Genomic DNA, 16,271 nt, shown 5'->3' with positions numbered 1-16,271 from the left:
CTGGCGCCAACTATTCACATGTCCGGTCTACATTTTCCAGCCTGATGCATGGAGGTTCTCTCCTCGTATCCTCTCGTCTGATTTCCATCCTTGCATTCCTCCGTACTCCTTTTGCTGCTGCCTTTTCATACTTGTACATCGGTATTATCCAGAATTCCTTGGACTATACGTTACTGTCTTTGTTCCCGCTGTTTAGATGGTGCAGAGCCGTATTCCAAGATCTGGAGCCAACCGGTGCGTTTCTTCACTCCTTTGTGCAACTGTTTTTTATTCTTAAAGGGAACCTGTTATTAACTGTAAGCGCCATAAACTAACTTGTGGTGCTTCTAGTTTAGGTGACGTGCGGTCCTGGAGGCTGTCTCATAGTACTCCGCTCTCTCATTCTTCCCAGCAAAGTCAGCGCATGCGCAATAAGCCTGACTCTTTTTAGCGGGCTGCGCACGCACTCCCATTCACCTCTAATGAGAGAGCGTGCACAGCCGTCCGAAAAGAGTAACGCTTGCTGTGCACACGCTAACTTCGCCAGGAGACACAGCAGGAATGATGGTCCCGTTGAGTATGAAGAGCGGATCCCCAGATTCTCGGGCAACTAAACTATAAGCACCATAACAACATAGTTTTTAGTGTTTATAGTTGATGACCCTTTCTATTAAAGGGGTCATGTGAGATTAGAATTATGCTTTTGTTGCTTCCTTCAAGAAACTGCGCCACCTATGTCCGTGGGTTGTGTCTGGTATGGCAACGTTGACTGGGGCTGAACTGCAATACTAGACACAACCTATGAACAAGAGTGGGGCTGTCACTGGAAGCAAGCGGACATGTTTTGTTTTTGTTTTTTTAATCTAGTCTCAGGGGGTAGTCCGAAACACCTGCAAAGGCATACTAAGAGTTTGTTCTGCTTCTTGAAAGCAAGCAGAGATGTTGAATATGGTAAGGCACTTGAAACCCAAAGGGGGAAATTGAATATGCTGGGATTGAAATATCTACCTGCTATGAGAGGCTATAATGCGTACCAATTTCTGTTGCAAGTTGTGGATGAGCTTTTTAAAATCCTGTCCACACAGTAAGGAAAAAATCCGCACAAAACCCGTGTGGAAATTAACATGTGAAGTGGAATTTAAAGGAGATGTCCCGCGCCGAAACGGGTTTTTTTTTTTTTTAAACCCCCCCCCCGTTCGGCGCGAGACAACCCCGATGCAGGGGTTAAAAAAACCACCCGCACAGCGCTTACCTGAATCCCGGCGGTCCGGTGTCTTCATACTCACCTGCTGAAGATGGCCGCCGGGATCCTCTGTCTTCATGGACCGCAGGGCTTCTGTGCGGTCCATTGCCGATTCCAGCCTCCTGATTGGCTGGAATCGGCACGTGACGGGGCGGAGCTACACGGAGCCCCATTCAGAAAAGAAGAAGACCCGGACTGCGCAAGCGCGGCTAATTTGGCCATCGGAGGGCGAAAATTAGTCGGCACCATGGAGACGAGGACGCCAGCAACGGAGCAGGTAAGTATAAAACTTTTTATAACTTCTGTATGGCTCATAATTAATGCACAATGTACATTACAAAGTGCATTATTATGGCCATGCAGAAGTGTATAGACCCACTTGCTGCCTCGGGACAACCCCTTTAAAGGCGCAGCATGTCAATTTTAGCATTGGATACGCTGCGTAATTCAAATGATGCAGGTTATGACTTTCAGCTGTGGGTCTGCTCTACAATGTCCTCTGTGCACATTCTGCGGAAAATCCTTCCCGTGTGAACATGCCCCAACAGTGAGAAATAACAATGGTCTACCATGCAGCGTCTGCAGAGGATGAGTATTGATCACATGGTAATTGCTTGGTAATAATAATAATCTTTATTTGTATAGCGCCAACATATTCCGCAGCGCTTACATAGACAGGGGGATACAGAAAGACAATACAAACATTACAGAACCACGGTTACATAGTAATCAGTTGATGGAAACAATAGGGGTGAGGGTTCTGCTCCAACGAACTTACATACTACGAATAGTGGGGTGATACAGAAGGTAAAGGGCTGGAGATGTGCACGGTATGGCGAGGTGGAGAGTGAGGGATGCTATACACATAGACAATGGTCAGACATTTAGCCGTGTGACGGCAGAAACAGTATGACTGCAGGAGCGGTTTATGATGGCTAGCAGGGATTGCAGTCAGTAGGTCAGGGAGCATGTTATCAGGCGGAGTACAGAGAGGTTTGTTTAGGGAATTCGGTATGCCTCCCTGAAGAGGTGCGTTTTTAGAGCACGCCTGAAGTTCTGCGAGTCCTGGATTGCTCGGGTAGCCTTTGGTAGTGCGTTCCAGAGGACCGGTGCTGCTCTGGAGAAGTCTTGGAGGCGGGAATGAGAAGTTCGAATTAAAGGGGCGTTCAGTCTCGTTTCATTAGCAGAGCGGAGAGCCCGGGCTGGTTGATGGATTGAGATAAGGGAGGCGATATAGGGTGGTGCTGCGCTGTGGAGCTTGGTAGAGCGAATGTAAGTGACCATTATTCCATTATTCCGAGTAAATCTGACCACCAACCGAATGATGAGTGAGAATGTATTCACTAGTCACTTTGTTTCAGCTCACCTAAAAATAGTCGCTGGTTGATTAGTTATTGACTCTTGTAAACAGTTAACCATTTGTCCTTTCACGACTAACCAACAACTCTGCAGCTCTTACTGGGTCACTCTAGAATATTGCAGGTTGTACATTTAGGCCATTATTTTCCTGTGCGGTTACCTTGTTTCTTGTCATTCTCTCCATTGCTGTGCTGTCACGGTTCAGTTGTTGCATTCAATTAATTCTGCTTACATTGAAATTAAGGGTCAAGGCAGGGTACATATTGTTATGTCTTTGTACAATGTGGCCTCGCCATACGTGCCAACATTTGTATCTCCATTCCCACTATAGGGAATGCAGAGGATGTGGTTGCACCCAGGCCCAGGAGCCTTAGGGGCCCCATAAGGCCTTTCTTCTCCGTATAGGGAGCCCAGTACTATGAATAAAGCATTATAGTTGGGGGCCCTTTGACAGGTTTTGCATTCGGGCCCGGGAGCTTCAGGTCACGCCTTTGAGTTAGGGGTTAAGAGAAGTTGGGGGGCCCCAAGATAAACTTTTACACCCGGGCCCATGAGGCTTTAGCTACACCCCTGTCCATTGCCTACCCATAAAGTCTCAAGAAATGCCCGTTTGGGGCTCATTTGCATAAGACCTGTCTCTTCATGGTTCGCTTTATGGGACTGTCCAGGACTTTTGGGAGCCATAGTTTAGCCCTTATATACACAGCAGAGTTTACTTGAAGAACACTTATACAGGACCTGTAAGGAAAACCATATTGAAGAAGGCATAAACTCAAATTCAGATGGTACGTTTTTGGGGCACCATAGGGTCAAAATTGTAGTAATAATTGTAGGTGCAGTTTGCCCACCTGTACAGAATGCCATAGGAAGAGCTTGCCAGTCCTGGCTCCAGCCATTTGTTGGTATGTTCTGCGTGTACAAAGTTTAGAATTGGTGTAAATCTACAATCAAGAACGTAGTAGAAAATTACTTAAGTAGATATTTCCTAAAATAATGTTATCGAACCATACAGGGCATTCAGATTCCCCATAACTTGCCTTCTGGTAGTCTAGCTAGCCTATATCTTTGGGTTGTTCCACTGGCTAACTGCACCAGTTGCATGAATAGCATTCAGCTATGGGATTATGTAGGCAATTCCTTGATATAGTCTTAAGTGAATTTCCCAAGACACTAGACTGGGGGACTTTACGAAGATACGCTTCGTGAATGTATATAAACTTTTCCTTATGTGACTTTGAAATCCATATCACTTTTGTGTATCTTATGGAACGTGATGGTAAAAATGTGATTGCGTGATCCTTCACTGGAATGGCATGTAACATCACAGGGTACAGATCGCCGTTCTGGATGACACAACCGGCATGGCACATTGCCTGTAACTCCTGGCATGGGTCTGTGACATAATCAAAGCTGTTGGTTCACATCAGGAACATGGCTGTGATTAGAGGCTTGCAGATGACACGCTTCTGATAATGCAGGTTCAGGCTAGTCAGTCTCTCGAGGTGTCTGCTGGTCATGAATATACAGACGGGTTGTATCTTGAACAGTTTTAGAGTTGGTATATAGTGCCGATCCAGCAGTAATCTGGTGATGGAAGCTGGTCTGGTGTTAAAGGGAATTAGGCCTTGGACATTAACCCTTTCCAATCCAATTTGTATCCTGGTTTTCCTAGGGGGCTTACTCTTTTTCTGCTGTTATACTACGGCGCTATATCCTGGCTAAAGCCAGTACTGCATGAGGTGACACGTTTGATAGGCTCCAGCAGCAGAGAGGCTGGCAATATACAGTAAGAGAACCCCGACGGACGTCTTCCAACATCGGAGCTATACAGCCTTAAATCATAATGTCTTCAGAGGTCAGACAATGGATTGGAAAGGGTTAAGGAAAGGCCTCCCCCCTTGCCATTTGATAGGGGTTTTTCCTCCTACTTTTACCCAACTTAAAACCACCAAATAGTGCCAGAACAATTCTATCATGTACAACCCACATAATACCACCAAATAGTGCCAAGACAATTCTATAATGTACAACCCACATAATACCACCAAATAGTGCCAAGACAATTCTATAATGTACAACCCACATAATACCACCAAATAGTGCCAAGACAATTCTATAATGTACAACCCACATAATACCACCAAATAGTGCCAAGACAATTCTATCACGTACAGCCCACATAACGCCACCAAATAGTGCCAAGACAATTCTATCATGTACAGCCCACATAATGCCACCAAATAGTGCCAAGACAATTCTATCATGTACAGCCCACATAATACCGCCATATAGTGCCAAGAGAATACTATCAAGTACAGCCCACATAATACCACCAAATAGGGGCAAGACAATTCTATTATGTACAGCCTAGATAATACCACCAAATAGTACCAAGATAATTCTGTCATGTACAGACCATATAATACCACTAAATAATGCCAAGACAATTCTATCATGTACAGCCCCCATAATACCACCAAATAGTGCCAAGACAATACTACCATGTACAGCCCACATAATACCACCAAATAGGGGCAAGACAATTCTATTATGTACAGCCTAGATAATACCACCAAATAGTACCAAGATAATTCTGTCATGTACAGACCATATAATACCACTAAATAATGCCAAGACAATTCTATCATGTACAGCCCCCATAATACCACCAAATAGTGCCAAGACAATACTACCATGTACAGCCCACATAATACCACCAAATAGGGGAAAGACAATTCTATTGTGTACAGTCCAGATAATACCACCAAATAATGCCAAGACAATTCTATCATGTACAGCCCACATAATACCACCAAATAGTGCTAAGACAATTCTATCATGTACAGCCCACAAAATACCGCCATATAGTGCCAAAACAATACTACCATATACAACTTTCATTACGTCACCAAATAGTGCCAAGATAATTAATTCTGAGACTTACAGCCCACATAGGATCACCATATAGTGCCCAAACAATTCGCAGCATCCAAATACTCCTTTACTGTGCCCATATAATACCACCATAAAGTGCCAAGACAATACTACAGATTCAGCAGCAGCCAAACTAACATTTGGCGCGTTACATCTCTTTAACATACTGAATGTTTATTTGGCACCTTCTACTATTTGCATAGTCCATTGTCTTTTATTAACTGCCGGCTACACAAATATCATAGCTGCTTAAGTTAATTATGTAGCACGCCACAATATTAAAGCTGAGACAATACATCTGTACCATGTACAGTCCTCATAATATCTCCCTACAGTGCCAAGACAATACTGCCATGTGCGTCCTGTATTATGCCTCCTAATAGTGCCAGGACAACTCAACCATGTAATGCCCACATAATATCGCAAAATAGTGCTAAAACAATATGCAGCATCTAAAAAATACTCCCTTACTGACCCCAAATAATACTGCCATATAGTGCCAAAAATTACTACCAGTGCCAAGACAATACTACTATGTAAAGCCCACATAATACTGCCATTTGGCATATTTGATGGAACTGTCCTAGCATTGTGCCCTTTAGAGGTTTGGTGTTCTTCACTTACAAGAAAATGACTAAAAGTTCTATTACTGCCTCCCTGCAGACAGCGCTCCTGTCTATGCTACCTGGTACATTTCTTTTTAACAGCCGCACGCTTAGTTATACCAAGATATTGGAAAACGCAAAAGATCCCGACAACGGTGGAGTGGATACGGGAGGTAAATGAGGTGATGACTATGGAAAAGTTGGTGGCAGAGGGGAGGAACAGTTGGGAGAAGTTTATAGGCATTTGGAGTCCCTCGATGCACTTCCAGAAATCTCCAGAATGTGGAAGATTGATTGGAAACCCACAGACTGCAGTCTAGGATCGGTTTATCTGTCAATAGGCCAATAGAGAAGGCTCCTTCTGTCCCCCTGGAGAGCGTCCATGTATATGGGGGAGTTGGGAGCTGGTCCATCTGATAGCATTGAAGAGGTATGGGTATTTTTGATTTTGGCTATGTTCACATGGGCTAAAGCATTTATAAATAAATCTCTATTTTTTTTTCTTTTTTAGTATTATCTGCTATATAGGAAAGAAAACCTAACTTATGTAAAAAAAATGCATCTTTTATACTCTCCGAATCCCTAAAATGATAGCTTTTAAAGCTATTGTAGTGATATTGTTGCTTCGCTTATTTTTGGCTGTGACATCACTTTAGTTCATTAGTTTTTGCTTTTTATATACTGTAGTATTATTATGTTTTATAGTTTTTAATGTAGTTTCTATATGACAAATCAAGACGGAATTAAAAATTTTATTAGTGCAAGTCAAACTTTACCCTTTCTTTGTTTATTAGATTGTTTCTGTGCTTTGCTGTTTTATTAGCATTACATAGTTTCTCATGTAGTAGTCTCATGTCTAGCATACCAGAGCTGCTTCTCCGTCTCTCGTTTAGCATAACAAAGCAATTTGTCCAGTTTTGCTGCCTGGGAAAAACCAAACCCTCGTATGTAAATAAGGGAAGGCTGTGTCCAATGAAACTCAAGGACTCCGAAGAGTTTGTGGTCATATGACACTAGTTACTAATTAATTCTTGAGTCAGGTTGGAGAGGTAGTGCTTATCTGTGGATTGGCTGCTTGAGACTAAAGAGAAGAAAAAGGAGTATAAGGGTTTGAGTTTCTACGAGAAGGGAGTGTCTGCAGGTATGGTGAAAACTCAGGAGATACAACTTTTTGTGGCCGGAGAGTAGACCATTCAATGGATACTTCTTTCTCGCAGTGTGGATTGTGCGTTCATGCATTCTCGCCGAGTTGATGTGCACACAATGGACTTGTCGTAGTTGTGTGCCAGCGCAAGGCTGGTAAAAGAAAGGAAGACTCTTCCAAGGATGTGTGCCTTGCAGCATGAACATTACCGCACGTCAAGAACCCAGGCGAGAGAGCTACGTGTGCCAAGCTGGGAGTATGAAGACTGCCAGAACATGGGGAAACCCAGGCTCCGTGAGGAGGAAAGGTTATACCAGGAGCAGCAGTACGCTGAAGAACACAGAAGTTTGCCAATGAGAAAAGAACAATATTATTACGATAGGCAAGCCAAAGACAAAGTGCTCAAGGACTACAGAGTGTCTGATGATGACTACAGAAGATCCCAAGAGGAATATTATGTGGGTAAGACAAACATGGACCGATATTATGATACTTTGGAGAACATTAGAACTAGTCCTGTTAAATATAGGCATGATGGCGGGCGATATGGAGAAAGGCGACCCCATCATGATGATTACGACGACTATAGGTATTCATGTCAAGACTCCAGAGACTCGGATGCTCGTTATATGAGAAAATATGACACTTATTGTTCAGATGAGCTTGTAAATGAGGATCGTTATTATCGGGACTATCGCCAGAGAAAAGTGGACCGAGGCTATGAAACTGAAATGAGACATCAGCCTTTGGAAAAGAGGTACTCCGACCAAGATGTTAGAGATTATAGGCCTGATCGTTGTATGGATCGAAAAAGGTTGGATTATGACCAAAGGGATTGTAGGAGGACGAATTATATTAGAGGTGAGGATATGGGTTCTTCTAGGTATCCTGAAGTTTCAAATAGTAGATGTAGACCCTCCGAGAGGGACTCCATGGATTACAAAAGGGATAAAATCGAACCCGCACCAACAGGCAATTCCAAGAAGACCACCTCACGGCGTTATGACTTCTTACCTTTGGATTGTGATTCTATTGATGCCATTGATGATCAAGGGTTGGTAGAGCAGTACGTTGAGGACCAAACCTATAACCGAAGTCGGTCTTTGGATTTTGAGGCTGAGCCTACTGCTACGGGTAAACGAATGGCTTATGATTTTGAGTACAATCCTCCAAAAGAAATTGATCTTTATCTTAACAGCGATGATCTAGAGGAAGACTACGTGGACAGAATTGCAATGGATGATCCATATAGGGATTACGATGGGTTTAAGAATTCTGATGAACAGCTAAAACTCAAAAGAGACCAATATGGAAGCTCTTGGGAAGATCAGAGGATTACTGATTTAGCTCAAGTTTCTCATTGCAGACCAGAGAGGAGTGATGGGTATCATGAGTTTGATGACCCTTTAAATCAGAGGTCAAGACATGGGTCTTCTACAGATGAGGATTATAATAACCATGGAGATGACAGTTCTGGTGGGAGACCTCAAAGTACCGATCAGTCAACTCAAAGGAAAGCGGAATTAGCGTCTAGTACACATTCTATGAAACGGAATAGCATTTACAGAAGGACGGCTCCTAGCAGTCTACGCCATTCAGAATTTGTGCAAAACCGGAAGAAAAAACAAGGTATTTTTTTTTTATTATTTACCTTAACATGGGAATCTCTTTCTACCTTTTAGGGCTCATGCCCAAAACAGAGTTCTGAGCATGGAGCCTGCAGGGCAGTTAACAAGGGCCTGGATGGGAAATTTAATGGCGGCTGTCCAGTTTCATGTGGGCTCCCATACAAGCTCTGTTGGACTGCATGTGTATGGAGGTATCGGTAGTGTATTTGAGTGTGCCAGATAAATACTAAGGCATATGTTGGTAAACCAGAGACCTTACACACGTCTATGGTGACCCTATATGGGCTCTTAAAAATCTGAGACCTTTACCAGCCATGTGCATGAGTCCTTTTTATAGTATTTTAGTCCTACTTGTGAAAGCTTTCACTTTTCTGCTAAGTTATAGCATTTACAGTTGAGCATCTCCAAAAGACCATCCATGGTCCAGAACAGTCTTTTTGGATTTGTCTTATAGCCTATACATAATGGCCCCTTCTTTGAGAAGACAACCCCACTATATCCCTGTGTACATTCAGCCTGTAATATACTAGCGCATGTTGCAGCTTTCCTGGTCAGGAGAACACTGATCATATTTGCTCATTTCAGTTGTGGTTAACCTTTAGAAGTGGACGATATTTGTGTTTCCAGTTGCATTTCCAAGTCGCGTTATTTGCTAAGCTGGTGGCATGTGGTATTTCAGGTTTACTCTGATAGGTGTGGGTAGATATTGTTAACATTGCTGTGCAGTTAGCACAAACGATCCAGCACTTGCAGATATGTTTTCTTTTAATGGTCCGTGTTCACATGGTAGTCCAATTTATTGAGATATTTTGGGGTTTCCTCAAAGAAGAAAAAATTAAGTTGTCTTCTTCTGTCCTGCTGTTATATTTGGTTCTCAGAGAGCTCACAACCCACATAGCTACTATTACAGCTTGCACAGAGGCTCTTAGTGATCAGTTTTGGGGAAAGCTGAGTGACAACCAGTTTGGAGGCTGTTATAGAGCTCCCTGAGGTTATTTCTCTGTAGTTTAGCATTGGACTGGGGTTTCTTGGAACCACCAGGAGATATAGAAGATGAAAGTTTTCTGGCAAGTCAGACAGCATAAAAGACGTCTTTCAGCATTTCAGTAAGTCTTTTGTGCTGTCAGAGTTGCTGGAAAACTTCATCTTTCTCTACGCTTATGAGCAGTGGCTCTCTACTGCCGCACACTGGCTGGGGTTGGAAAAGCAAGGCTGGATGAAATGGCAGTTCCAAGGTCCCACCTCCATCTATACAGAACATGTGCACATCCACCTTTTATTACATTGTAATCAGTGTCATCCTGGTACACACAGGACGGATCATCCGCAACACCTAATAAGTAGTTATTTCTGAGTCCTCCAATAAGTAACAGACCCCAGTGGCAAGTCATTAGCTCCAAAGTCATCTCCAAATAGGGCGATCTTCGGCTGGTCCTCTAGAGCCCTGCTGTATTAGGGCCCATTGTTAAAGTTTAGAAGACTTTGTAGTAAGCAATATGGATCTACAATTCCCAACATGGCAGAATGTTTGGATTTGTACAGTTTGATTTTAACTCTTTATGTATTGGCTAACAAGAATCTTAGAGCCCACTCCTTTATTCCATGCAGCAATGTAGCTTTACTCTTCCTAGAGAATCATTGTGCGGATCTAAGCAAATCTGTGTTTTCTTTCCACCCAACAAAATTAATAATCTCCCCTCGACTTCACCTCTCACCCCTCCTCCCCCTCGCCTGACATACTTTCACCAACTCCTCCTTTCCATCTCCAACTTTCTTTGTAATCGCAGAGTGGAGCTGTCAGGTTGCATCATGCAATGTTTGCCAAAGGGCGGTGCTATGGACTGATTTTCAGATTGTAGATCAGACATTCAGTTCGAAGTGAACTTTGTGGGGAAAATGGAGCAGAAAATTACATCGAAGCATAGGAATTATATACAGTTGCAATCAAAATTATCCCGCCCCCCCCCCCCCTCCAATGTGAATTAGGTTTATTTGCAAATTTTACAAACTTTCAGCAAAAAACAATCAAACGAGAACAATCTAAAAACTAAACGCTACTAATGTAACAAGTGGTGTCTTCAAATTCACCACAAAATGCCACTTTAATGACAACCGCCTAACAAATCTTAGCCCATTCATCATGGACAATGGCCTCCAGTTCACTAATATTCTTGGGTTTGCGTGCTGCAACTGTTTTCTTCATATCCCTTCGAGGATGTTCTATGAGGTCTAAATCAGGCAGGTCTTACGGCTACTCCAGAATCTTGCAGGACTTCTTCTGAAACTAAGCCTTGGTGGTCTTGGGATCATTGCCCTGATTATCGTTCAGGTAATCATTGGATCGTTGAAACTAAACAATCAGTTTAAACACGGCCAATGATTGAACAATGAACATTTAGGCCTCATGTCCACGGGCGGGTCGGATTCTGCATGCGGGAGCCCACAGCAGACTCCGACGCTGCCCGCGGCCAAGGACCCTGCATAGCTGTCCGGGTCTTCTTTTTTCTGTACTGTGGATGTGTGCAGAAGTGCCGGCCGGCGCACATGCACAGTACATATTTTTTTTCCCAAACTCATGCTTTCCCACAGAATCCGTGGCCTGTCCGCAGTGTCAACTGATCTTCGGCCTGTGTGAATGTGCAACGGATCAGCCAATTCGGGAAACACCCATTCTTGACTGATCTCATTTACGCAAGCATGAAATCGCTCATGGGTCGACCGCACATCTCCCCATGCGAATGGATAGATGACTAACCAACCAATCAATGACAGCTCTATTAATGATAGCTTGTCTCGATAGTGCTTATCTTCTGCCATGTGTGAACAGCAGTGAATGAGCGCTGGTTGACATACTTTGTCGATGACCGCTCTATACAGCGACCAATTTACGGTCCATGTAAAAGGGCCTTTAGCCTTTTACACTAGATTCTGGGCAGGAAAATTTCAACCCTTCATATTCAGTAGATGGTTGTTCTGTTGTGCTTTACTGTGTCATCTGCGCAGGTGTCACCTCACCCTTGACAAGCATGCAGCTTGTAAATGTTTGCTAATTAGTCATTGGGAAAAAAAATGGACGCCTTTTAAGAGAATGTGATCGTTAAGACTGTTTATTTCAGGCTGTAATTATAGCATTAATGTAAAGCAGTATGACACTCGCCTATATGGTATCTTCATAGGACTGATGTTAATAGGACCATTGAGAAATACTTGTACTTTTTCTTGTTCCATAGGAGATTTGGGTTAGTGTATGGAAGTGTTAGTTTAGCCTTGGAGAACATACAACACTGTTACATGAGTATCATTCCCCTAATATAGCCGTATTGTTACCATCACTTGCTATATGTGAGAGCAGTCCAATAAAATGCTTCATTGGCATCAAGATATTTTTATACTCCGCTGTAGCCCTGGGGAGTATTTCAGCAAAAGGAAGATTGCCATTCACAATAAACCGCTTATAAAGCAGCGAATTACACTAACATAAATGGCAAAACAAAAATGAAGTCATAATGATTGTTTACAGGAACAGTCGAGGCAAGACTGATGCTGTTATGCCGATTGCAGGTCCTGAGGGGGCGGAGCATGACATAGACATTGTTTGAGTTTTGTCTGGGTGTTCCTTTAAGGAATTACAAGTTATGCAATTCTATATTAAATTGGAGCCGGCTCGTTAACCTGCAGCACACTTTGACTTGAGCCAGAGCAGATGGGGACTACAATGAGTGCTTCTTGCTCTGGAGGACCCGGCATGTGCATGTGTTACATATACTTTTTTGTTATCCATGTGACAGTAGTGCAGCGAGAATAAGGTCATCCACACACACTAGACAAAACTGAGCCGAACCCACAGACTATGTAATGTATATGATGTTCTCCTGACAGCAGATGTCAGGGGTTTGTAAGAGGGAAGAAGGAGCCTTTGTTTGGATGGGAGATAAGCCACTGCCAGAGGGGTCATCTACACAAATAGTCAGGTCTTTAGTCATACTTTTGTAGCCTTTCCAGCTTCATGCATCTCTGTAAGGCTGCCTGTCCATGGCCGTGACGGAATATCACTAGCGAAATTCCGCCGCGGGGTGCAGGGGGAAGAACTGACAGGTCTCCATGATGAACATATCTGATAGATAGGCTTATCGCGATTTGCGCGAAACTAGCAGAGAATCGCTATGATTCTCCGCTCGTGGATATCAGGCTGTGCTTTCCATAGCTAACTCTTTGGGAAGTGTGCACTGCGTTACCCGCAGTTAGGTTATCGCCGCGGATAACAGAGTGACATATTGCCCGTGAACAGGAGGCCTTACATGTCTTCTGGAAGTATTTGACTTTGCGGCGCAGTTCGCACAAACCAATCTCTCTTGAAGAAAACGGATCTGTCAGTAACCAGGCTTTGTGTGCCTTGATGTAATTGACAAACACCTTGGAAGTGTGGATTTCACATCTCCTTTATTGAAACACTTTTTGCTAGTTAGCTCTTAGAGAACACATTAACTCAAAGGTTCACTTACTTTTCCTCCATACAATGTGGATGATTGCTCGGTAAAAGACATGAATGGTACAACAGCCTGTTATTAGTTACCTCGTGTTTGACTATAATTGTGAGCTGGATAACCGACTACAATTACTAGTGATCAATGCAGAAATCCAGGTCACTCCAAAGGGTTCACTTACTTTTTCCTGCGACTGTAGCGGTGTTATAAATAACCCCACCTTCTAGATACAAGACTTTTTGCCATCGTGGGAGTCTGCAGTCATACAGGGCTGTTGTGTCTCACATATATGGAATGATACATTCTTGTTTTGGGCAAGCAACCTGCAATTGTCACATACTTTCTGCCTTCCAGCAAGTCTAATTGACCAGGAATGAGGAATGATACCGGTGAGACAAGTTCAGATTAGGAAGTCGTACATAATGCCAGATTTCCTCAATTTATCACGGACATTTGTTGCTTTTGGGATATATTCAGAACTAGCAGTCATGTCACTTTTTTTCTACTGTAACTACTTAAAAACCTTGGCATTTTGCTATGGTTTTGCCATGATTTTGTAAAAGTAATAGCGTTTTGCCGTGATGTTGCAGCAGGAAAACACAACATGCCTGCTACATCTGAATATCCTGTTACTTTGGCTCTAGTTGTTTATGCATTGACACAGTGATACTATTACACCTGCCCTGTTTCCCCACAAATAAGACCTACCCTGAAAATAAGGCCTACCCTGATTTTGGGGGGATTTTCGTGGGGTCTTGAAATATAAGCCCTATCCCGAAAATAAGCCCTAGCTGCATTACATTAAAAAAGAATACGTCACCTAGCTGGTACAGTCCCGGTCCCTGACGCTGCTCTCCGGAGCTCCGACGCGGTTCTTGCAGTCCTCGTCCACCCACAGAAGATCACTTCCTTGTTACGGGATTAATAAATCCCACCTGCAGGAAGTGATGGCTCTGATTGGGTCATCGAGCGCTGCATTGATTGGCTGAGCAGTGCTCGAGAACCAATGTGATGGCTGTGATTGGTTCATCGAGTGCTGCATTGATTGGTTCTTTGACCGATGCTTAGCCAATCTTCAGCCATCGCGTTGTGAACGCAGAATTTATGAATTGGCCAATCATGCCGTGGCTCACATGTCAGAGCTCCAGACAGCAGTGGGAGGGACCTGGACCCAGACTGCTAGGTAAGTATAAGACATTCCCTAAAAATAAGACCTAGGACCTCTTTTGGGGCAAAAATTAATATGACAGGGTCTTATTTTCAGGGAAACACGGTATGCTTATCAGTGAAGCAGCTTGTAACCTCTAGGCCTCCATGCAAAATCTTAATCAAGACCCAACTCTCATGACAATTCATCACACAGCTGGTCCATAGTGTGGTAGTAGAGCTCAGGATTATTTAGGAGGATACACTACTGCTGGCCATATACATTTCATGTTTGCCAATCTAATGTCTATGGGACTGATAGACCAAGAGCACCTTGTGAATGCGGAAATTTGCAACTTCAACTGTTGGCTGAAATACACTTATGAAAGGTCAATGACTGTCTTGGTGCATCTTATCTTCTATGCTAAAACTGCTTCAGGATATGACCAGGTTTATGGTGTGAATTGTACTTTGGTTATCTAGATACTTCATTACCTTTATAATGGGAGGGTCCATCACTTTCACGGTTTATTGTCAATACTTGCCTGTTACAGACACTAGCCTAAATATTTCCATAGTTGTCACATTGCTTCTTCCTAATGTACAAGAATTGAAGGAAATGTGCTTTCAATGGGAAGCGGGTAGTAAGCTGCTGACTACTCCTCAAGTGGCAGCTTATCTCCTGTTAGATCTAAAGGATTTTGCATCCTGAAATCCATCCAACTTCTTTCTCTTGACATCTGTCATTAGATGATTCTTGGGATACCTCAATACACATTAGATGGTTGGCCACTCCTCATGAAATTGGTGGCTTTGGCCAACACTTATCTAATGTATATAGGTGCCTTAAGTCTTTAAGCTTCTTAATGTTCTTATCTTTGATTGTCTCCAGCAATCTTGTTGCTGGTGGCTCTTTTCCTCTTCTCCCCAACCCCTCCAAACATAATTGTCTTTTCTATTGAGATGAGTCTTCTTAAGTAAAAGGTGAAGGTCTAGGATCCATTACTTGCAGATGTTTTCTCCAACACTTTAGAACAAAATATCCACTATTTTCAGATGACTGCACACCTCAAAAGACATCTAGGCTCTGGGATCCAGTGGGTCTAGAAAGTATGTCTTCAGCCTTGAGGCTGGTGCTTCAGAAGGTGCTAAGTGAGGTCCATGGAGCAAAGTAGCCAGTGCACCTAAAAATGTGTTGCTGGTCCCTAACTTTTTCAATGGTCTCCAGATGTAGTCTGTGGATGTCCTTATTGCCCCTGGAAGGGTCTGATTTGGTTCCTAGATCTTTGTGAGCCAGGACCTCCTTGTCAGAGTGTTTTAGGAGCATGATGGTCAAAAAGAATCTAAAAGGGAACTGTTTTATATGCTGTCTTTGGGGTCCCCTGACCTTGATGCACAACCACTGGTGAACGTTTTTCAGTTCTCTATGGATTTGCATTAACAAGAGGCCACCTTCAATTTCATACTTGGCTCCAGATGGACTTTAAAGCTCCATCTTTGCCGTTTTTCATTATTCTATTGTGTCTGAGCGAGCTTTCAATGTAATCTTGAAATTTTAATCTTCAGTCATTGTATCATATAGCCATGTGCAGAGGGATGAAGTCCCCTGAGAGCCAACTAATAACTTTCCATTGTAAGTCTCTGGGCTCTTCTTTACTCCAAACAAAAGCTGCTCTGAGTTCCTGGGTAATATTATCACTTTCTTTAGGGAAAGAGTACAAAAGGTGCACTAGTTACTTCCCCGCATGG

At 43.1% G+C, this 16,271-nt stretch overlaps 1 protein-coding gene across 4 annotated transcripts in view; it reads left to right on the top strand.

The window, feature by feature from the left end:
• The window catches only part of DNMBP (dynamin binding protein), a 141,269-nt gene that overhangs the window by 89,805 nt on the left and 35,193 nt on the right, over positions 1-16,271 (top strand). The window contains exon 1 of one of the 4 annotated variants that reach the window (XM_066601128.1): positions 7,259-8,893. The exons of the other annotated variants lie outside the window; for them this stretch is intronic. Within the exon in view, the coding sequence (XP_066457225.1) occupies positions 7,447-8,893 (1,447 nt within the window). The 5' untranslated portion in view covers positions 7,259-7,446. Of the gene's footprint in view, positions 1-7,258; positions 8,894-16,271 lie in introns of those variants that run through there. 4 annotated transcript variants of the gene reach the window in all.

This window comes from Eleutherodactylus coqui, chromosome 4, assembly GCF_035609145.1.
Source record: "Eleutherodactylus coqui strain aEleCoq1 chromosome 4, aEleCoq1.hap1, whole genome shotgun sequence".
NCBI classification, from domain to species: domain Eukaryota; kingdom Metazoa; phylum Chordata; class Amphibia; order Anura; family Eleutherodactylidae; genus Eleutherodactylus; species Eleutherodactylus coqui.
Note: the sequence above shows the minus strand (reverse complement) of the source record. Positions and strands in the feature narration are given on the sequence as shown.